Source organism: Trichoplusia ni, chromosome 7, assembly GCF_003590095.1.
Source record: "Trichoplusia ni isolate ovarian cell line Hi5 chromosome 7, tn1, whole genome shotgun sequence".
NCBI lineage: Eukaryota > Metazoa > Arthropoda > Insecta > Lepidoptera > Noctuidae > Trichoplusia > Trichoplusia ni.
In genome coordinates this window covers 554,018-577,474 of record NC_039484.1, presented here as the reverse complement: position 1 = coordinate 577,474, position 23,457 = coordinate 554,018, and the positions used below count along the sequence as shown (strand labels likewise).

The following is a 23,457-nucleotide window of genomic DNA, read 5'->3' as shown; positions in this document are numbered from 1 at the left end:
ACGTTAATTTTAGGTTATATAGGTGGACAGTTCCCTAATAGGGCAAGCTCTGGGTTCAAAATTCGGCGGTATTACCTTCATCAGAAGTAGAATAGGAATTGAAACTTATTGTGAAGATAAAAACTAGAAATCATTAACAAATTATCGAAATTCTATCTAAAACGGATATAGGATGTCAATATCAAAAGTTTAAACCTTGTATTTAACTGGAACAACTTCAACTCAACAGTTTGAACTTTAATGTGTAAGTACTACGGCTAAAAAGTCAACTAGGCTGTAACAAGGGTAAATGGAAACACAAAAAAACTTCATGTAATAAAATCTAACATTATTATGTTATTATGGATACCAGTAATAAATACTCTGCCACAGTAATATGAATAAATATTACATCAGTTATCATTACTTATTAAAAAGGTTTTACTTCTATAGAGATCTCACTGACACTAGCGCCCTCTAGTTTTGTATATTAACAACGCATACACATTAAGTTACACAAGCGAAACATAGATGGCGCTTACATAACTTACCTCTAAAGCTGATAACAGAATTTTACGCTAAAAAAAATAGTTATTTTAAAAGAAAATTATTAAAATTTGCTTAGTTATTGTGTGATATTTTTTGCAACGGATTTAAATAATTTAATGATTTAAATAATTTGTTTAAACCAAAACCTAACCTGACAATGCATTGAAGTCTAAAATGTAATGCTTTTCCAATTCTACTAAAACTTTGAACACCAATACATTCATACATTGCTATTTGTATAGCGTTATTTGTAAGGAATTAATGAACTCGCAATATCTGATTGGTAGTAGCATCATAGTAACATATCGTTTAATACGTTAAACGTAACGTCGTAAAATGCTTAAATAGTCTGATCAAATCTTACTTTAATCATCGTTCGCAAAATGTATAAAATGACGTATATTTCCTCTCCATTACACCCACCAGCTTAAGAGACTTTTAACTAAGGTAAAATTGAATATACGGTGGTAAAGTACTCAACTACCAGAACAAACCCTCTTGTTTGTATTAGATATTGCGAGGTTATTAAAATCTCACAAACAACCCATACATTACCATACTTATAAATAATTTAAGAGTTTCAAAAACATTAATTGCACCTGTATTAAATTCATGTCTGGACATTCCATTTAGTCCTTAGTGACGATTTGAACGATAGTCTTAATTATCCGGTTTCCTTTCTCATAGTGCAATAGGTTCAAACTCGGATCGTTGATTTTCTCTTCTAGCAAGTTTATGAGTTCAACTCTTATTGTTTTTAACATTTCCGCAACCTGAAATAAACAAACGTTAATTATAGATTAATGCTGATAACTCATGGCGTTGAAAAAATATTATTGTCTTTCTTCTATTTATTGCAAAATCTTTGTCTCGTGGTAAAATAGTAACAGGTTTAAATTTAAAATATTTATTAATTAAAATAGGGTAGATTCTCGGGATTTAAATCTCTGTATCCAATTCATACTTTGTTTACGAAATAAAAGAAAAAATACGTGTCCAATATTTGTCAGATATCGTTTCATAAGATGTTTTCTGTATCACTCTTTACGGGAAACCGAATATCAAAACATACTTCGTGTTTTTCAACTTGAAACATGATCCAGCCATCTTCCAATGATACGATGAATGTCCCGCCGTGCAATTCCACGGATAGACTGCATCCTGAAAAAAAAACAGAATAGTACACGTCTTGTAGAACTTATTAACGGAACGCAGTTTAAAATGCAATTACAACTAGCTTTATACATGGGCCAGTGACGTTACTAAAATAAATTGTAGCAATTTGTGCCATCAAGCATATGTCACATCTATGTATAAGAAATGTTTAACAAGATCCAACAGACAAACTATGTCGACAGTTTTGTTGGACATTGCATCAGATTTAATGTTCTTATCATGTACCTGTTTAATAAATGAATAAGCAGTTTCTGGAACATTTTGTGTTTTCAGGACAAAAGTTAAAATACATCGGTATTATTACGCGGTTACTAGATTAAAGATTAAAGATTTTGAAGTAAAACTTCTTTAGGCGCGACTAAGTCATTTCTGTAAAATCCGGTTTTTAAATGTTTTATTTTGTCCATAGAGTGTTCAAAAACACAAACAATCTCAAGCATTTGAAAAAAGTTTTGCTTCAATCGCATGTTATAGTTACACGCACTCTTTTCAGTTGTATGGTCATAATTATTTATGCTTACCAGAAAACAACACCAACGGCAACTGTGGCACCATAGAACACTCCCTAATGAACACTCTACTGGTCTTGACCTTCTCTTGATACACAAGATACGGGCTGGTAAAGTACCCTACACTGGAGTTAACGGATGACGGGTGGAGGGCAACGTAACCATCGGTCTTGGTTTTGAACTTCAATTCGTCTGGTGTAGGTTGCCGAGGGATGGCGCCACCGGCTTGCATGTGGAAGGACTTTTCTGGTGTTAATACCTGGAATGTAATTGATTGTCTTTATTAATGTTTTTGATTTGTTAGTAGAAGGTGGTACAGTATTTGTGACGTAATGAAGGCTAGTTATTTTGGCCATATTTGGTCTCAAGTACGTATGTGTATGGATAATGTAGAATTATAGCATATTTTCAATTTTTATTGAAAAACTTTATGCTTTCAAAACATTATAATTGTAAGGTTAGTAACTAGTAGTAGTATGTTAGTAGTTGAAGATAGTAGTATACAAGATAAAAAGTATACAAGGTGCTTCAAAATTACAAAGTGAATTAGTATAATAGTTACCTTGACAACATTTGGATAGAGAGCTGCACATAGAATAGCTGCCAATAGTCTGTCGTTGTTTCCATTTGTATTTAACTGAAACAAATGATATATAAAACAGGTAAAAATTGTGACGTTTTGGAAGACGAGAAGACGGAAGACTAGAAAATAAGTTATAAATTCATAAAAACTGAAACACACAACCAAAATATACCAAAAAAAAATTAAATTTAAAGTAAAATATGCACTTTAAATAATTCATACTTTCTATTTCATCACTATCCTTACCTCATCCCCAGTAAGACTGGCAACAGAATCTTTTCTCATTTTCTTCCGTAGCGCCGGCATATCGGGCACGAATCCGATTGAGGCCAATAGGCCTAACAGCTGATGTTTTATGTCGGCCAACATGAGTAATGTCTTGTGAGACAGGAAGTTCTCGTTAGCGAAGACAAGGGCCGCGTGTGTACTGCTCTTCATTGCTTGCTGCCATTTCTAGAATAAAAGATGGGTTAATATAAAGGTTGGTATCATTCGGTTGTTGGAGCAGCGGGATTGTTGGAAGGGTTACTGTGGCCCCGGTACACGAAGGGCAAAGGAAGGAACATAGGTGTGTTTTAGTCAGTAGAAGGCTGACATTCCCTTACGCTCAACCCAAAGCGAAAGTCATTTTATGATTTATCATACAGAAAAAAGTTGGTATGATATATGAGACTAAATCAATCTCCTCTAGCACACAATAACTGACAGGCACATGCATGATAGCCTTTTTATATCTACATGATTATGTATAAGGGGAATAAAAGGGTTTTTCATATGTGGATGGACTGTAAGCTATACCTACTGGCACTCAAGAACGCATTTTTTGCTTTGGATATTAAATGGGAATGGGTATTAAATAATAATGTTAACTTACCCTGTATGCTCTCAGTGTAGTCAGTTGATCACTCTGTGAACACGCAAATTCTCTTCTTTTCGCATCTGCCTCAGACTGTAACGTAGAATTATAAGTTAATTTGATTATAAATTTAGAACCTAAATTATACAGTTGTATCACAGAAAAGGTGAAAAAATATTGTTTCATGAATTAAAGTGAGTTTAAAAATTATGGTAAATTGGGCGAATATTAAGAAAATATACAGAGGATACAAACCACAGGAATGACTCTTACCTTCTTTCCAAACGGAGCAACAAACGGGCTTTTATGACTTAAAAACGCTGCCATAGTTAGTGCAGAATCCACACAGCAGAATATAGCACCGAACAGCATGAGTTTCCCTATCCTCACGTCGACGGGCAACGCGGCGAGATGCTTTCCCAAAGCGGTCAGACTGTAGGTCTTGTCGAGAGCTCCCACGTCTTGTAGCCGAGAGAGAGCGCCGTCTATGTTCTGTTTTTCTGGTGGTTCGATCGTTTTACCTGAAAAAGAAATGAGTTGAATTATGTGAGGATATAATGTACGTGGAAATCGTGCGGTCCATGGCCCTGGTCCTGTGTGGGCGATGAACATGACGGCCAGCACTCTCGCCATTCTGCGCAATCTCGAGAGGGGTCAGAGTCGTCCGCGGGTATCGCACGAATTCCTACGAGGCGGCTTGCGTCCTCTAAACGTATGCAAAAGTACGAGTAAGAGCGGGCACGGAGCTCGGAGCAGGTGCAGCAGGAGATCGCTCTACGCCGAGCTGAGTCAGGTGGCGGAACCTGCCGCTGTTGGCTGCAGTGCGGATGATGGTCGGTAGCGCAGAGTCGTGCGACGCGGTGGTGTCTGCGATATTACGTCCTCGCAGACACCACCGCGTCACACGACTCTGAAGGAAACTGCAGAACAGGGATCTTGACGCCCTTCCCCGGCCGAAGAATGACGTAGGACAACGCTCGTTTTCAGCCACAATGAAAAGTCCAAGGGCGGGTACTCGGGGTAGTCCCCACCCCCTATTCTATAAACCTGAAGCGAAGTCCCCTGACTGAGGCGAGGCGAGGCCCGGACTGACCGGGCCAGCACTAATGCGGGGCTGCGGAACCATTTGGATTCCCGCGGCCCCACTCGCGAACAGAGGTTGGTTTTAGCCGGTAAGAGTCCGACACGGTCTTCAGCTGTGCACCACACAACTAACAACCAACAGAACCAATGCCCTCACCTAAGACCTCGTGTACGCTCATGTCCTGGAAGAGCGGCAGTATCTTGAGCTTGAGCAGCAGCTGCTCGAGCGGCACGCGGTGTATCTCGGGCACGGGCTGCGGCAGCAGGTGGTGGCGGTGCCGGTGCGAGCTGAACAGGTGCAGCGACACGCCGGGCATTACGCGGCCCGCGCGGCCTTTACGTTGCTTGGCGTTGGCGCAAGACTCCCACACTAGCTCCAGGGATTCCATGTTGCGGTTGGAGTCGAATCTAGCAAACAATAATGTTTTAAAACTAACTTCTAAAGGAGCTTTTTTTGTTTGTTCGCGCCTTGCCTTGCCGTCGTTTATGAACCGATTTATGATTCTGTTTTTTGTTAGAAAGATAATATTTTAAGGGTGGTCCTATGATAAGGAAGTCGGAGTTTGATGGTGGCAGACAATATATTTTTTGTCAAAAATTGTATTAGTAATTTATTAATTTAGGACCTTACGATTTGGATGATGCACTAATTGTATGAAGTAATGGATAATTTAACCTGAATTTCCTACCACAGTAACTGAACAGGTACGAAAACATTAAGTGAGAAAAGGATTTCACGATAAACGGTACCGAAGACTCTTTTTTGATCACAATAAAATCAGACTAGTCGTAAAACATGTGAGTTTCGTAGTGAAATCATCTACCTAACCTATTCTCAAAATTCATTCATAAAATTTAAGAAGCTTTTACTATCTGACCATATTCTACAACAATTTAATTGATATGACAGCTCAATTGTCTATGTAACTCCACAACCAAGCAGAAACAAGTGAATCAACACATACCTTTTCTCCTTCATTCTCCCGCAGTCAACAACGAATACACAGTCGTCAATAGTGACAGAGGTCTCAGCTATGTTGGTAGAGAGCACGATCTTACGAGTGCCGGGTCTAGTCTTCTTGAAGACTAGCGCCTGTTCTTCGCTAGATAATGTTGAGTGGAGCGGTACTAGGAGATATTTACCGGTTCTGAAAAAATAAGAAACAATGGAACTGTTATTTAGATTAAAACGTTATTATTTTTATAACATCATAACTACATATCATATACTTTATGACAGTTCTCCTTTAAAAAATGCAAAAAGACAACTTATATTCAGGGACCGGACAACCCCACTTTAGAGTTAAGCCGTTTGACAGGGTAACCCGTACACGGGGTAACTCATATCGCAGTGTTACCTTTTGTTCGAGTTACATCCTCGAAACCCAGCGAAATGGTTAACACCTTCATTATGGTAACCACGTGAAGGGGTTAACCCCTTCAATAACTTAACCCTTTGAAGTGGTTACCTTCACGAAAGGCTTTTATTCGTGTTACCCTGAATTACCCACTAAACTTGAGCTGCATACTTGCACCCTAGCGGCCCCTCATTGCTTTACTAAGACTACAGCTGATTTTCTTCTATCGCCGACGCGTCGCGCCTCTCGGACAAACTACCTACGCGCGAAACGTCATATAGGTTAGACAACTAGGTTAGCTGTTGCCCGCGACTTCGTCCGCGTGGTTAGAAGATATAAGTTAGGAATTTTTGAACGAAAGCCCTCGAAGATTAATATTTTTCCCCGTATTTGCCACATTTTCCATTAAATCTTCGCTCCTATTAGTTGCAGCGTAATTTTATATACCTAGCCTAAAACCTTCCTCGATTATTGGTCTATTGAACACAAAATGAGATCAAATTTTTTAGATGAATTTATTTATAATAATTTAAAAAAAAAATCGAATACAAGTTTTTTTTCACTTTTTGCATTTTCTGAGAAGATTTGACGGGTGAATTTTCGATTGAAAATTAGAGTGTTTTTATATTAATTCAAAATAAGGTGAAAAAATAAATATTTTTAATCAAATAAATTACAGCGTATTTGGGACACAAAAAAGTAAGTTTTCACCAAATTTCGTTAAAAATAAATTTTTGTAAAAGATAAAAATAAAAAACCACAATCTTGGTTTTTTAGATTTTTCACATAAATTTTGAGGTTATGTGAAAAAAATGTAAACACAAAAGTTTTAGATCTTTTTCTTTTAGAACTTTGCCATTTGACTTTTTTCGATACGAATTTTAGTTTTGCCGGAAATTGATAAAAACCGTTTTTTACTCTTCAAACGTCACTCCCACCCCCTTCCCGACCTCAGATCACCCGTAAATTATTTTTCCTTTCATTTTTATAATATTCCCCTCCTTTTCTAATGGGTTTCATCCTACTATTTTTTAATTTGGTTTTAAAAATTATCGACCCTGGTCTACAAGTAGGTATAGACACGAAAAATATATATCACAACGTTTGAAAAGTGCGACAAGCAAAATTAAACTGTAAGATCATATCCACAATGATTTTTATTCCATGTTTACAAGTCGCTCGGTAAATGCAACAATGGCGCCGCTGGGCGGTAAGATGTCACGTGCGCTCGTGGTTATACTATTTTCAAACTAATGTCTATGATAAAGAGTGCATATTGCATTGTCTTAGGTTGGAGTGGGTTACCCTGTTACAGTGTTACAGGGTAGTAAAGGGTAACCTGTTCAGAACAGGGTTCCAGTAATCCGTTCGAAGGTGTAACATATGTCATAGGGTTTTTTCTTGAAGCGCTTAAAAAAACCCCTTCAAAAACCCTTTCAATGAGTATCCGGCCGGTCCCTGCTTATATTTGACACTAAAAGGAAAGGATATATTTCTGTAACTTGCGAGTGCAAGTATAAACAAGAATAGATAAGTTCTCAACAAAAAACTAACCAAGGCAAAATCATTACAAGGCTTTTTTTCCAACCATAAAATAGATAAAAATTGAATTGCAAAAATACGCAACTTTCTGTCTAACTATACATTTAATTTGCCTACTTATACTTACTTGGGGCTAAAAGTATGGCTCTCAGCGAGTTGGTCGTGCAGCGACATGATTTCTGCAATACCAGGCAAGAAGACCAGTATGGCGCCCTCTCGCGGCCAATCGTGGTCACCGTTCACTATGTAGCCTAACACATGTTCTATTAACTCTAGGTTTATCTGAAAAAGATAGATAATTGAATAAATAGGGTTAAAATGATACTGAAACAAAAATATATTTGAATATTGTTCTTGAACAAAACTTTAAATCCGAAATAAATTAGTTTTAAAAAAATGACTACTATAACAGTAGGTGTAAAAAAATATGTGTCTTTATGTTTTATTGTTTACCTATTTATTCTACTTCTAAATGGATACAAATTTTCAACACCCAAATCGGTTGACTATAACAGCAATGAAAATGAAATTGTTTATCCGCGGGACGGATAAACGATTTTCTCTATTCAAATCACTTTAAATCTTATTTCAATGACATAAGAACTCATTTCACGTTATCTTCAATCACATAAATAACTAATGATTCATACCTTCTCACTATCCATTAGATACATATTCTTGCAGGTGGTCTTGCTAACGTGCGGGTACCTGGCGACCATCTGCGCTATATTAAGATGGTCATCTCGTATTGATATCTTCGGCGGCTCGTTAGCTTCTGCGCGTAGATCACATGTTTCTAACTCCGTTTCTAAATCCTGTTTTCTTTCACCTGAAAAAAGTGTTTTATTTACGATTGGATCGACTGTTACAATGGTAAGGTCATGTTTCGGATGACATGTTAAATTGCGGGTCTCGGTTGTTATTTGTTTACACATCTTCGACAGTCGTTACGTGTACTTAGAAGCTAGAAGTGATAGCTAAGTGATAGCTAAGTGATATTATGTTGCCTAGGTAACTAGGTTGAGGAGATCAGACAGGCAGTCGCTCCTTGTAAAACACTGGTGATTAACTTCATCCAGTAAGATTGGAAGCCAACATAAATAGGAAAATGGTAGAATAGTGAATACAGATTAAGTTCATAAAAATACAGATTTTTAAGTATTTTTGTAAACTTCCTTTTACACATATCTTAAGAATCACACTCATTATTTTAAGAATAACATACCTTTTTTCACTTTTCTAGCGTAAGGGCCATTTTCTTCTAACACATAATTAGTCATCTCCATAATTTCTTCTAAAAAGAATTGCTCCACAGGGAAAGTTCGACCTAAAAATAAATAAGAAAAATTTACGATAATAATTATAAATGTATAAGAAATACAAATTTTCACTTTTAAAACTGTCGCACTGGTTAAATAAGTTAAAGAAACGCGTTATTCCCAAACACCGCGTATTCACAAAGTAAATTTCCATCAATTACCAATTATTTCAAACTTACCCGGTATTTCCAAAACTGGGGCTTTGTCAAAGTATTCGGAGAACAAATCAGCGTTCAACGTAGCACTCATGAGTATGACCGTCAAGTCTTTCCTAACTTTGATAAGGTCCCTCAATATAAGCAAGAGGAAGTCACTCTCCTCAGACCTCTCGTGGACTTCATCAACCAACACGTGTGTGACGGACTGTAATTGAGGGTCATATTCTAATCTCCGCAGTAATATACCCGTTGTGCAGAACGTGAGGCGAGTTTTAGACGAAACTTTGCTTTCCAATCGTATCTGTAAAAGAATAAATATATTTTGAAAATTGAAAAATAAGTTTCGCCCTATAATACATATCGTGCAATATCCTACCACTTTTGTCACAACATATTGGTAAACGAATGGTTGTGATGGTTCACTTTTTCATAAATGATCGAATATTTGTGTTAACTTATATGCCTAATTCTTTCTGATGAAATCGGTCACTTTTTATGAGAGCACAGCAAATAAGTAATTTTTGGAGAGAGGAAGATGTCATGTCGGATTCACATCCACTTAGATATCTTCCTTGATTCTGATTACAGCCAGCTAGAATAGAATCGGGGTATTTCTCTCTTCTATACACGAAAAAAAAGAATTTTTTATTGGGACTAACCAAAGTAGACGTACCTGATATCCAACAACTTGTCCCGTCTTCTCAACCCTCTCCTCAGCGACTCGGTCAGCCACACCGATAGCTGATATCCTTCTCGGCTGGGTACACACGATCTCGACGTGTTCGTTACCGTCCTTGTGAAAGTTATCCAGCCAGTTATCCAGTATGTATTGAGGTACTTGTGTGCTTTTACCGCAGCCTGTTTCTCCGCTGATGACTACTACCTGAGAAATTAATCCATTTATAATAAAAATCGAATTTAGTCGTATGTAGTGCGGTTTTGTCGAAAAAGGTTTGATGCAACTGTGTAGTTAAGGGAAATTAGTAGCCAGTAATGTTAGCATTATCAACCATGGACTATATTTGCGGGGTTCGGGAGTGATGAAGTTAAGTTAGCTATGTGTTGTTCTTAAGCGTAAGAACGCCAAATGATAAGTGGCTTCATAAAAAGTAAAAAAAATATTTCTGTCTGTAGAGACAAGAAATTCCCCTTGACATCTTTTTATCAAAAGTAATTTTATACTAGTCGAACTGTCGAATATATCATACCTGTGACTTCTGTATTGTATTCAAGATTTCATTCTTCTTCTTCCAAGCTGGCAGTTTCCGCCGCCCAGCCATCATCCTATTGTACCTATCGTTCTCTCTTTTCTCCTTCCATCTCTTAGCTATACTTCTATTCTCTTCTAGCACTTGCTCAAAGTTAATATTCGACCTATTATCTCTATTTTTACCCTTCTTGTAATGTAATGGTAACTGCTTTTCACTTAAACTAGAATTGTCTATTAATTGTGGGAATAAAGGATCGGATGTTTCCGGAAAAGTTCTAGTATCAAATTTAATAAAGTTGAGTATATCTTCCTCGTTATTCAAAAGTTCTACCAAAGAGTATATACTAGGTATACCATCTTGGGCTAAAGCTTTTGCTTCATCAAGCAACCGTAACGTCACTTTTAAGAAAGTGAGTTCTGGTATAATAGTTGTTTTGTTTTCTGATTTGAAAAATATTAAAGGCGGTTGGAACGGGTACACAGTGTCTTCAGAGAACCTTATTTCTAATTCATAAGTTATTTTTGTAGCGTCTTTAGGGTCAGGGGCGACTGGAGCTTTTACTTCTTTAGACTCGTGTAGAAACTTGCATTTAGCACCAAACCGACAAGGGCCTCTTAGAAAGAGCTTGCAAACCTCTTTTTCTTTCGTTTTAAAATTACTATTGTAGTTTGTGTTAAGTTTTCTCTTAGGGACATCCACTTCTTTTACATCATACATTTTTGTTAGGTAATCCAGATTCAATTTGACAATCCATATATTGTTTTCTTTGATTCTGAAACTGGTGTCATATATTGATTCCAGTACAGCTTTTTCGTCCATTCTCATTTCGATTAATTCTGCAGAACCAGGTGCATTTTCTGGTTTCTCTTGGAAGTTAATTTTGAAGTACTTTAAGAAGAGTATTTCCAGGGCTTTTTCTATATTCTCAGCAGCTACTTCTAATGCTTCCGCACAATGTGCTTTGTGGAAATTGTATCTAAAAGTTAGGTATAAATAAAAAGATTAAAGACAGTAAGAGACACATTATTTAATCAGCACTCAGCTTATTTTTAATAGCTTATCATTACATCCTATTTGCTTCCTACAAAATGCTCACATGTTATATCAATTCCTTATCTTAACTGTTTTCTCATATTTCCTACTGATTATATTAATACTAAATTACATAATGTATCAGTTTGACAAAGTAGAAATATCATAGAAATAAAGTTATTAACAAAAACCTGACTACTAAAAGCCTCCTTCTCCTCACTGCTTCACCAGAATCAGTGTACCTTGTATTCACTTGAATCAGTCTAGCCATTTGGATGTGAAGCAACAACAACCCACCCTTATTGACCTAGTAATTTCTTTGGTGCAAATCTATTAAAATATTGTGAAAACTTTTTTGGACAGTTAATATCTAAATTGCTTGTCCACTTTGCCTAATCTGTATCTGTTGTTTTCCAAAAAGAAATAAATTAATAAAATAATTTAGCAGTTTTAATATTAGTGTGAATATAAATATTGATATAATAACTCACCTTTCCATCTTAGCTAGTGCAAAGGCTCTGAGCCGAGCTTCTGATGTCTCTATAACAGGTTTAGTTGTTAGAGAGTAGTCACAGCCTCCTTGGACCACCAGGTTACCCCTCTCCATCCAATATCGCTTGCCTAGGTTTGAACCTTTATCCTGAAATGTTTGAAATTGATATTATACGATGTAGCCTTATTGTGATATTTGTATTATTGTTGCTATATTGATTTCAATATTAATGCCATTCAGGAACATTATGATATAGGGGCTAGTCAGGCTGCCTGTCTAGGTAAGGGCTAGCCAAGTGGGGCTACAAACCAGTAAAATGGGAAACGTAATATAGAAACAGGGATGTATCACTGAAGTAGTGAATAGATAAAACAATTTTGCGATCATATTCGTTAATGATTTCAGTTTCTCTACATGGACACACTGCCTAATGGTTTAGTACTGTAGAATTACAGTTTTCAGTAAGTACTAAGTTCAACATGATCATAATAAGGTATGTATAAGTACAACTAGATTTAAAAAGTAAGATCTGTTTCAGACTTCAGGTCTTAGTCTCGAATAAATGTAATGTATTAAATGACACATTCAATTGTAGATATTTACTTGACAAAAATTTGTTTTGCTCGGAAATTATTTTTGCAAGTGGTAAATAGTAGTAGGGAAATATATGAGGTTATAGTCTCAATGGGTAATCAATCAGAGGAATATAGATTGCACAACTTAAGAAAGGATAGTATACAGCATTATAAATTATTGAAAACGTGACAGAATTCCGCATTCAAACCTAACATTCATGAGTTTAAAACGTCACTTACTTTATATAAGCTGGCACTTCCAAGTTTAAAGTCAGGGCCATGAATGAACCTCAGTGTGTCCAAAACTAATTTCTGTGAATCTGGATTCAGACGAACTGTCTGCATTTCCACCCTGAGGTTAGGGTGCGATTCCTCCTCCGGTTCAACCTTAGGCTTTCTGTAAATACAAACAGTTTTTATACACGAAATAAGAGAACAAATTAGTTATAACACCATAAACACAAACACTTACCGTATTCGGGCATCTGCCGGTTCGCGTAAAAAGAAATCTTGTGCCAACTGCCTGCTTTCATGATTCATTGTTGATAAAAATTGAAATTAATATTATTTAATAAGATAAATGATAGAAAATGAAGACAGAAACGTACAATTTACAAGACGTGGGCAAGCAAATCGCGACGTCTTTTGTTATGTCAAAAACTCTTCACCAAACACGTTTAGTTTTAATACATTTTGTTTTGATTTCACGTATACTGTTTTAGTTTAATGCTATAAATAAATTAAAGTAATACACCCATATTACGAAAAAATAATAAAAAATATTGCTTTGATATATTTTATATAGAACCTATCTTTCTTTTGTTTTCAACAAATATTTTTGAGGAATCAGTCACAATAACAAAACGTAACCTTTCCACACTCCGTTTCACGCAGCGGCTTTTACGTGTGAAGTTGCAAAAGGAATGGTTATTAATATTATCATGCTTAATGGAACTTTTAATATCTGCTCCGATTCCAATAACTATAGTCATAGATATTTTTAACTCATATTAAAATGTGCAACTATAATAGAAGCAGAATAGAGTTATGAAAGCGAGTTGAGAATGTATAGTCATACCCTTACCAAACATTCAAGAGTCCTGCTTAATGTGCTACTAATTATGTCCTTTCTTCTTGATTTTTTGTTAAAAATATAGGCTGAAAATATATTTTTAAATAATATACATCAGTTTTCATTATTCGCGTACACCTTACAAATAATTTATTGACACATTAGGAACTTTTATAGCATAACGTAATTTATTTATGACTTATTTACATAAACATGATTAAATTGCATACGTTACCCGCTCATTTTATTGTAACTACCACTTTGCAACAGTCCTACATAATAATAGATAAGTGTTACGCCAAGAACACTTTGCGCAACGTGTCGCGGGTTCGATGCCCGCGTAGGACAAGCATTTGTGTGATCCACGACTGCTTGTTCTGAATCTGGGTGTCTTTGTGCATGTGAAACACCCCGCGACACAAGGATTTAATACCTTAAAGACTCCCTTACTAATACCCCTCACTTCGTTAAAAAAAACTAATTACTGAGTTACCAGTAAAGGTACCTACTACAGTGGCAACATTACGGAGATTTATATATACAAATAACAGGAAAACTAAAAAATAACTTTTTTTTATTGATTTCTTAAAACGGTTTCTATCGAAACACTCAATATCTGTGGCGGTTTCACTGCAGAGGTATGTTTAATGCATACCTAATATCTTCTTTTAATAAATGAGTAGGTACACTGGTAGGCAATATCTGATAGTCTTCGGAAAGTCTCGGGAAGGCCCCAGACATTAATTATACATCTCGAATGCTTGTTCTGACTGTAAATGATTGTAATGGATAATGTTTTGTCTAAAGATTGATTAGGAACATTTGTAAACACGCTAACCAATTAAAAGAAATTATATTGTTCTTCGTCATTTTTTTCTCGTATTTTGGTAAAATGCCATCTACTAACAATTGGTGTAGGAAATGGTTTGTCGTTTAAAATCATGTAAAACGATCGTAACGTGTCTTGGGTAATTTGCTTGTGTTAATGATACAGGATACTGCTAATTGATGCGCTAACAATTTTCTGGTTATCGGTGCATTTGACAGGATTTTCGTCTACTTAGCTAAACTATAACACACGCTTGTGCATTGTATGCACCGCGCTGCTGTCTGCCTGTATCTTGCTACACTAGCCGCTATGGCCAAATGCCGGTTAAAACATTGTTTTTTTGTTATGTAATGGAGAAGATTTTTTCTGTCTATTTTAAGTGGACGTGACAAGAATATGAAAAGTTTTTTTAAGTCTTTTAAAAAGGTAAGTTCAATGCACTTCCCATAGAAATATAATTACATTCTAGGAAAAAAAATAATGATATTCCGACAGCTGCCAAATATATTTTCTCTAAACTTTTTACTTTAATCCACAAGACCTATAGGTATTCGCACAGAGCCACACCTATTTTGTCTATACTTCTTTCCTCGTATGACGCAAATCCATACGATGCCGTGTTTCCTATTATGGGATAGTAACAAGATCTCCTATGACGAAAACTGGGTAATTTATATAAAGGAAAATTGTACGGTAATCCCTTTATAAAATAATGGTCAGACGAGCATCGTCACTTAGGTAATACCAAAAGATCCAAAAGTAGAGTAGATCTTACGAGCCTTCGACCACGTCTCCCGGTGAGCCATAGTAAACGTTTCTGCCTTTCTGGTTTCACAAACATTCGAGCATTCACACAAACGCTTGTCTTGAGATTTGAGTTATGTTAAATGGGGCTTAATTTTAATTTTCTGCTTCATGTGTGGTAAAACAGGAATGTCCATAATATATTATTTCATAACTAATCGAGAGGAAGTTTTAAGAAATAAGATCGTACTCGATACAACAGCATATTTTAGGTACATGCCAATTAAATAGTCCGCTGGGGTCAATCAGAAAGTGCACTTCTTGTAAATACGGCTACAGCAGTCCAAAGAGACAGGGGTGATTTTAGTCAATGCTAGTCGAAAATAAAAAGTAATGGCAAGTGAATCTTTCAAATTGCAGCTAGCGGAATATGACAACATAAGTAAATCACCTTAACCCCTACTTATTTCTAGAACAAAACGTCCCCGTTTCACCCGTTAGTATTCACAACATTGCCTGCATTCAGTAAATAATATAGAAATACATGCAATATTGCACTACTGAGCAGTGATTAAGCTCCTGACTAGAATATTAATATCGTATCGGAAGATCGGAACAGCATTGGTATGGCGAACCAATGTTGAGGTCATGGTGTCTGTTTTACGACTTGGTCGAGGGTTCTAGGTGAATCTAAAATGTTTCGAAAAGTTTATTGCTTTGATTAGTATCTACACTGAGAATCCGAACAATGACTATAGGATTTTTTTTGGCGTTTGGTGAAAATCTAATAGCAAACTGTCGAAATTGCCTTGACCAAAAATTTCACATAGCTACATAATCTTCTGAGCTCCCTGAGTCTCTAATACTTTGCATTTAAAGAGAGGCTTTGCACGGATAGCCGAGAGGTTGAGGTCACCAATTTAAACCCACTGAGCGCGATGTGTCCGGGTTTCCGGTGTGATCCACAAATTATTGTACTGAGTCTAGATTTCTTATTGCATGTGACTTAAATATTTGTGAAACACCCCACGACACAAGGATTAAATTACTAAAGCGTCGATTTAAAAAATAGTAGAGGCGATGTAGCGTTTACTTGGCGCCGAGATGTGGCATCTCTTTCCCACAACTGCATTGCAGAAGCGATTATCGAGCTAAAATATCGTGATCGAAGTTTCGAGTTCGAACTAGGAATTCTCCTAAAATGATGACCCTATCTTTTAGTGCGGTTATCACGAAGATGACAGGAAGGAGCTGGAAGCGAGTAGCCGAAGGTAGATCTCGAAGAATATGGTCAAATGATGATGATAATGATCGAAAAGAAATAACTGTAGGATAACTTAGTAAAATGAAGCTTGTTAGGGGAATTCACGAAGGCATATCTGAAGGCAAATAGAAATTACTCATACAATGAATAGTTTATTATAACGCTAAAGGTGTAGTTGATGTAGATAAGTGAAACCCGATATAAAATGTGTAAAAACCTTTGGTTGTACATAAATATAGCTAGGAAGATAAGTACAATGATATGCAAGAACAGACGTAAAGGAAATAACGTAAATAATAAAGTACCGACTGAACTAGATTATGTATTGTTTCAATTATTGATTGATTGTTCAAAGAACTTGTTCTAGGGTCAAATTTTATTTGCCAACAAAATGAGCAGAGTTCAAGGTTTAAATCTGAACTACATTTTTGAATAGGTATACGAGTCCTCCAATGGGCCATGTATTATGGAATATTTTTTAACCCATAGAGCTATATATTATGTTAGCATTAAAAATAAAAACCAGTCGAGTGCGAGTCGTTTTTTTTTAAGAAAGTGCTCGCGACCCTTTGGGCTCCGTACAAATGTGCTAAAAAAACTTGCCCCTCGGGCAAAGAACCCTAAAAATTAGGAGATTTGACTTATTAAACTGCTATGTTCGTTCGTAGAAATGTCATTCTTCTGCATAATCTGATTAGTATCTCAATTTTCTTTATACACTATTTATATAATTATGTAAGTATAGACCATAGGTAGGACTAAGTATACGTACATGTATCAATTATATTTATGTTTTACTCCACACCTAAAGGTCGTCAAAGTAATTATTCAATTGTCTTCGGCAGAACAACAGGTAGGCCATATGACAAAACTAAAAGCAATCCTAAAGAACATCATTAAAATAATGATTGAACAGGTAAATATTGTCCACACCTCAAACAAAATGTTATACTTAAAATACACAGGGAAGTGTACCAATTAAGCTAAATAATTGGTTCGGACGACTTACCGTCATGAACGCTAATTATTCGCTGTCTTCCAATTAAAGTAATGCATGATTTATGCCTCGACTTAGTCTACATTGTATTTTATTTGCAGCATTATATTTAATTCGTTGTACGTAATAAGTGTTGTGAAGTCTTCGATATTTGTGTGAAAATGTAGAGGACAATTAATAAGTTTTAGCTTTAAAAATGCAGGTGTAATATTAACTGCTGTTGTGCATACGAGGTATTTTTTTACAACGCCATCTATCAGTTTAGAAGCAAATATTACTTTATAATAGGTATAATGGGTATCGTGTTGAATCGAAAATTGTGCCTCAAACGAATACAAAATATAGGTACATGCTTTTAAACTTTTAAATTTGCCTAATGTCAACAATGATCAACTTATAAAGATAGGAACTACCTTTGATGATAGGAAAAAGGCAAATAACAGCGGCTAAGTCAACATTATTTTGTTTTCAGTCCAAGAAAAAAACAGGTACATAAATGCCAAATAAAATCAAGCCATCATTAATCCAGTTTCATGGTCTGACAACGTTGATACCTTTATTAGTGATCATTTAGCTGATTAAAGGATTATGATTCTGGAGACAACTCATAAAACAGATAGCAGAAGACATTGACCACTTTCCTCAAAATTTGCAAACAAAGAACAAAGAATCTTGGAATCCATATGACAAGGTTTGACGGAACAAGGATGGAGCAATATTGGAAGTATTGCAGACTTGGATTTATTGCCAAAATACATGACCAAATGTGACCATCTATTTGAGGAAATAGAAATGAATCTGTCAACTGATCCGGTGTTTGCTTGAGACGCAAACGTTAATTTTAATGTCTTAGATGACGAAATAGATGCGATTCCAATACACGTGCCAAATATTTACTAGCCAGAGACACTAAATCGGAAAGATTTTGCGGTGAAAGTTCACATTTTGATAAATTCTAAGTCTTAGTACCTACATAGAGTAATATTGTGAAAATATGCAGTGTCAATTTGATGAATTTTACCCTTGTTCCAATTACGTTTATTTACAGACTTAAAATGACAGTCAATAAACCTTAATTAGACATCATATAACCTTCAGATCGCCATAAGAATGACGCATGATCAAAAGCAGGCTTTCACGATAATGCCTTTAAACCTGAAGGCGGATTAAAGCCTAGATTAGTTTGAGAAGGCAAATATTTGAGTCGGATGATAATGAGCAGTTTTCTTTCGAGACTGACCTGTGTTCGTCAAGGGCATCGACTTTAGCCAGATGGGAAACTTCCTCGTTGAAAATTAAAGCTGTGATCAGAAAGACTATGGCTACGACATTGGATTCAATTAGAATAATTATATCAGATTGATTTCAATCAATAAACTTAGCGTACATTAATTGTCGAGTATGGGCAATGGAAATAAAACCTCTTCTAAGTTTTTTATCATCTGTTTTTCCTTTTATGTCCATTCCAAGCTAGTCACATATTCATATTGTTTAACATTTATTGCAAATAAATAAAATTCAGCTCACAAAGTGCAATTTCACTTGTCATTTCTAATGTTAGTAAAAACCCCTTTGGATAATTTTGGCTGACGTCAACTGTCGTCACAGATTTCGTCATTGGTAATGATTAACAACTGTACTATATTGGCAAGATCGGTAATTATTGGAAATGTGTCAATATTTTCCCCAGTTGAGGAATCTAAATTACAGTTTGCTGCTATTGAATGATATGTATATTAAATGCTTATATGTTGGGTATCTATCTCGATATACTTTTCTAAGTAGTCTAGCCTTCTCTTTGTTTTAAGCTTTTTTAGAGCAACTACTAAGATCAAATCATTGACGGTATGTTATACACTTGTTGGTGCTATTGATATACCTACTACGTAAATTCCATAGTCCAGAAATAAAACTCTTCAATTGCTTGATTTACTATTTTAATACTATGTTACTTTGACTGCTACAAAACAAAATGATCGAACGGGAGCATACAATTGGTATAAAAATATCCCATATGTTAAGCCAAGTTAAAAACTATCTGTATACCTGATTTTATCCAAACCTTTTTTCACGCAAAATAAGTTTAGTGCTTTTTGCGTGTAAGAGCAACAAACATCTATCCATATTTAAAAAAAAAAAAAAAAAATATTTATTTGACACAAGTAAACATAATCATAAAATCTTGCAAGGAGACCTCCTTTTAAGTAAGTATTTACCTGTGCTAGGAGGCCTCGCTCTTCCTAATTACATCATAAACATTGTGTATCAAATTAATAGTAGATAAAAATTAAACATTACAAATTAAAAAAAAAACAAAATTAAACTTAAGTCTTACTTATAAAACATTAATAAACAAATTGAGATCAATATGTGCGTTTTGTGTGTGTGTGTGCGTGTGCGTGTTAGTGTGTGTGTGTGTGTGTGTGTGTGTGTGTGTGTGTTTGTGCTAGCTCATATACTTGCTGCTTGCAGAAACAGTTCTATATCATCGTAACTTTTAGATTTCAGCCAGTAAACCAAAGATTTTTTGCAGTCTCGGGATGTCAAAGGGTATATATTTAATAATTTATTTATTTTGTTGTACAGAGTTGTTGATTGTTGGACGTATTGTCTTTTTGCATAGGTGGTTTTAACATATTTTACAGGTGCTACTAAGTATTTTCTTCTCTTTTCCTGGGTTGTAGGGTTATACGGAAGTGATTTGTGAAATTTTAGTAGAGTGTTGAGGATATATAATTTTCTCACTGTAAGTAGACCACTAAGAGAATAAAGTTCATTTGTAGGGAATCTGTATGGTTTGGAATACATGACTTTTATAAGAGCCCTTTGTGCTCTCTCTAATTCAATGAATTTAGTTTTTATGGTACCGCCCCATACCGGTATACAGTAAACCAAGATAGATTGAGCCAGAGAAAGGTAAATCATGTTTAGAAGGCGCTTTGTTGTAACGTGTCTAAGCATCTTAAATAACCAGATAAGCTTTCTTATTCGGGTCATAACCATATCTGTATGGTCATGCCAAGACAGTCGTTGGACAACCATTACACCCAGGTATTTGATGTGTGCGACTCTCTCAATTCCTTGACAAGAACAGTTTCGATTAGTGAAATATGCGCCACATGTGTGAATTTTAAGGGCTAGGTGATTGTTAGGTTGGGTTCTATTGTAATTTGTAAAGGTTATAAATTTAGTTTTAGATATATTGAGTGTTAAGAGATGGGAGTTTAGCCAAGAAGCAATTTGCGAAAGACCTTTTTCAGCCGATTCACATACAGACTGCCATGAGTCTCCTTCAAAAATGACTGCCGTATCATCTGCATATGAGAGAATGCGGCCATTTTCAGGTTTCATTTTACAAAGTTGGTTTATATAGATTAGGAATAAAGTGGGCCCTAGTACGCTGCCCTGTGGAACACCATAACTTACGTTTGCAGTCTCACTAATATAATTACCTACTTTAACTTTCTGCGTACGGTTAATTTTCGCATTTATAATATAAGTAGGATATCTTAAGTACCATTATCTTCTAGAATACAACAACTATCTTCCCTGTTTGACACAATATGATGAAAACATGATGCAAATGTGTAATTTATTACAAGATAATTCCTTTACGATCTGTCGTTTACTAATTAACGTTATCTAAATATATTGACTTAACAAAAATGTTAGTTAGTTTCATTATAATAATTATAATCTGTATTTGAGCACGTCTCCCGGTATCAAGGAAATGTTGGGTTTTTAATGCCATAAGATGGAAATAAAAATGGCGGCAGGATAAATAAATGAGATAAAATTCATGGAAAATCTGTATGACGATTTCATAAGGATCATGTAACGTTATACAATATACAATGCATGATAAAATACGGAGCAGTATAATTCTAATCATACCTAATCTGTCTACGTACTTGAAGAGCTGCAGTTCAAAAGACAGATACCTTTGTACTCAAGGGGGCAAAGGGTTTTTTTATAATTAATGACTAAAGTGATAAATATAAGGATAAAAGTAATTAGTAAGTCAGACATATCGAACAATTGGCACTGAAAACTTAAAGGAATAGAACGAATTTGATTGAATTTATATCTAAATAAATATTCTTGAATAAGGAGAAAACGCTGCAATTCGGTTAATATTTGCAATTAAATACGAATGATAAAATGAAGAAATTCAAACCTCAGACAGGACTCGAACCTATGATTCCTGGCTATACGCGCCATTCAGAATTAATTATGGTTCCTGAACTAAGTTCTGTTGCCAAAACTAGTCAGAATTTAAACATCAGATCAAATCGTAAGTCTGCTGACACCTATTAGGGATCGAATATGCATAACAGCATAAACAAAATAAACCGGATTTTAGACAATAACGCTTCCGTGACTTCCGTTACAGACAAACACTTTTAGTTTAAACATTGTTTAACTATAACGGTGTATGAGCCTTCGCTTTGTCTTCTAGTCTTCGATGAACAAGAGCAAGAATAAAATATTCACTACAAAAATTGTGTTGGACAGAATTAAAATCTAAATAAAATCCAAACTTTAAAGTACAGCCCTTCAATTCGTTTTTCTTGCAACCAGAATATAGAATGGCTATAAGCTCTTGAATAACATTCAGGGGTTATATATGTATATTACGTTATTTAAGCAATGCTTAGAGGTTCGGCAAGAAGGGGAAATGTGGTGGAGATTTGGTCTGTGGTGTGCAAAGCTACAGGCTAAATAAATATTGACCTAACACACAAACAAGCGTAAACAACGAGCTAAAAGCACAAGATTTCAGAAAAATAAAATACATCCTGTTTAAGAACAATACTAAGGAGTTTTAATCTAAACACGCCTTCAGGTAAAAGGAACTAAAATAATGACGTCATCCGAGTCATGAGGAAAATCAAAACATAACGGAATTACTTACTAAGACATGTTGCTATGACGTCGGGGAAAGCTTATGAAGCAGAAAACTGATTAGGTTGAACAAAAAGGCGAAGAAAAAATATATTATTTAGTTCGGCAAAGAAGTCATTTTCACCATCTTCCTATCTAGAAATTGTTACATAATTTATATAATTGTCATTTTTGTCTTTATCTTTATATATTAATGCGTCAAAAAGCAAATAATTAGTAATCCTAAAGGTTTTCGTTCCGTGCTTAGGTACCTACAAGGGGAAATAAAGGGGATTTTTTTAGAGCCCTAGTCTTATTATGAATTGAGTTGTAACCTTGTAACCTCCTGCAGGTTTATATCTTGACCTTAAATCAATTCGATTTGAGTCATATCCTACTAAACGAGAAATCGAATTGGTATCTAAACATAATATTATATTAGATTTTTGAACTCGTGGGGGAAAAAAAACGAATAAAAAATTGGCCTTTAAAGTCGGGCAACCGGTCTTATATTACCATAACCGTTTCATTTTGAGTCTGATAGCACTCTTTTTCCTTTTTGCTTACCCATATTTTTATCAATCTACGCAAAATCATGGAGAGGCCTATGTCCAGCAGTGGACTGCGATAGGCTGATGATGATGATGATGATGACGCAAAATCATAAAATTATAGGCAATGTTAGTTCTTTTGACTGTTGTAAAATGCGTATGAGAAAAGTATGAACTTTCAGAAAGATATAAACTAGTTTTTACCGCGACATTCAAGCAAAAATTAGTAAAATAATAATTGTTATTTATGCAAGAGGAAGAAATATTTATGACTGGACCATTACTTTCTGCGTAAATAACATTCGACAATGCCGGGAAATATAATTCACGAATGTTTGACATCATTGATATTGCAGTAATTTCCATGGAGTGGACTTTAACGTAGGACAGGGCGGGCAAACATTGATGACGTCATCAAATATTAGGCAACGTTCGAATAAAAGCATTTTATACAATGACTCACCCAACCCTAACTCATTCTTTATGAGTGGAACTTCCATTGATTCTAAACCTAAAGGGTCACTTAGACTAGTCTAATACTAGGTGAGAAAATAATATCGTGTAAATAGGTAAACATTCCTGGCGATGTAACCTTACCTAAAAAAAGAGCTAAGTAAAAATACTAAGACCATTTTTGTTACCAGAGCAGTTTCTTCCCAATGATTTGCATCATGCACGATATTTCTATCCAAG

The 23,457-nt window shown here is 35.4% G+C and overlaps 1 protein-coding gene across 1 annotated transcript; it reads right to left on the bottom strand.

The window, feature by feature from the left end:
* Positions 1-406: 406 nt before the first annotated feature.
* On the bottom strand, positions 407-13,080 carry LOC113495785 (putative ATP-dependent RNA helicase DHX57). The gene is made up of 18 exons (XM_026874722.1): positions 12,896-13,080; positions 12,664-12,820; positions 11,847-11,995; positions 10,321-11,299; positions 9,786-9,995; positions 9,134-9,413; positions 8,861-8,962; positions 8,286-8,464; positions 7,763-7,917; positions 5,701-5,883; positions 4,893-5,143; positions 3,926-4,173; positions 3,671-3,745; positions 3,043-3,249; positions 2,776-2,850; positions 2,226-2,472; positions 1,601-1,689; positions 407-1,301 (listed from the first exon to the last, which is right to left on the bottom strand). The coding sequence occupies exons 1-18, from the start codon at positions 12,961-12,963 to the stop codon at positions 1,158-1,160; spliced, it is 3,798 nt and encodes a 1,265-aa protein (XP_026730523.1). The 5' UTR covers positions 12,964-13,080; the 3' UTR covers positions 407-1,157.
* Between the last annotated feature and the right edge of the window lie 10,377 nt (positions 13,081-23,457).

Coding starts and splice junctions, on each gene's coding strand:
- LOC113495785 (XM_026874722.1), bottom strand. CDS start 12,963: ATGAATCATGAAAGCAGGCAGTTGGCACAAGATTTCTTTTTACGCGAA. Junction 7,918..8,285: donor ATCTAATGGATAGTGAGAAG/GTATGAATCATT, acceptor TATCTTTTTCAG/ATAAACCTAGAGTTAATAGA. Junction 4,174..4,892: donor GAGCGTACACGAGGTCTTAG/GTGAGGGCATTG, acceptor TTTCTTTTTCAG/GTAAAACGATCGAACCACCA.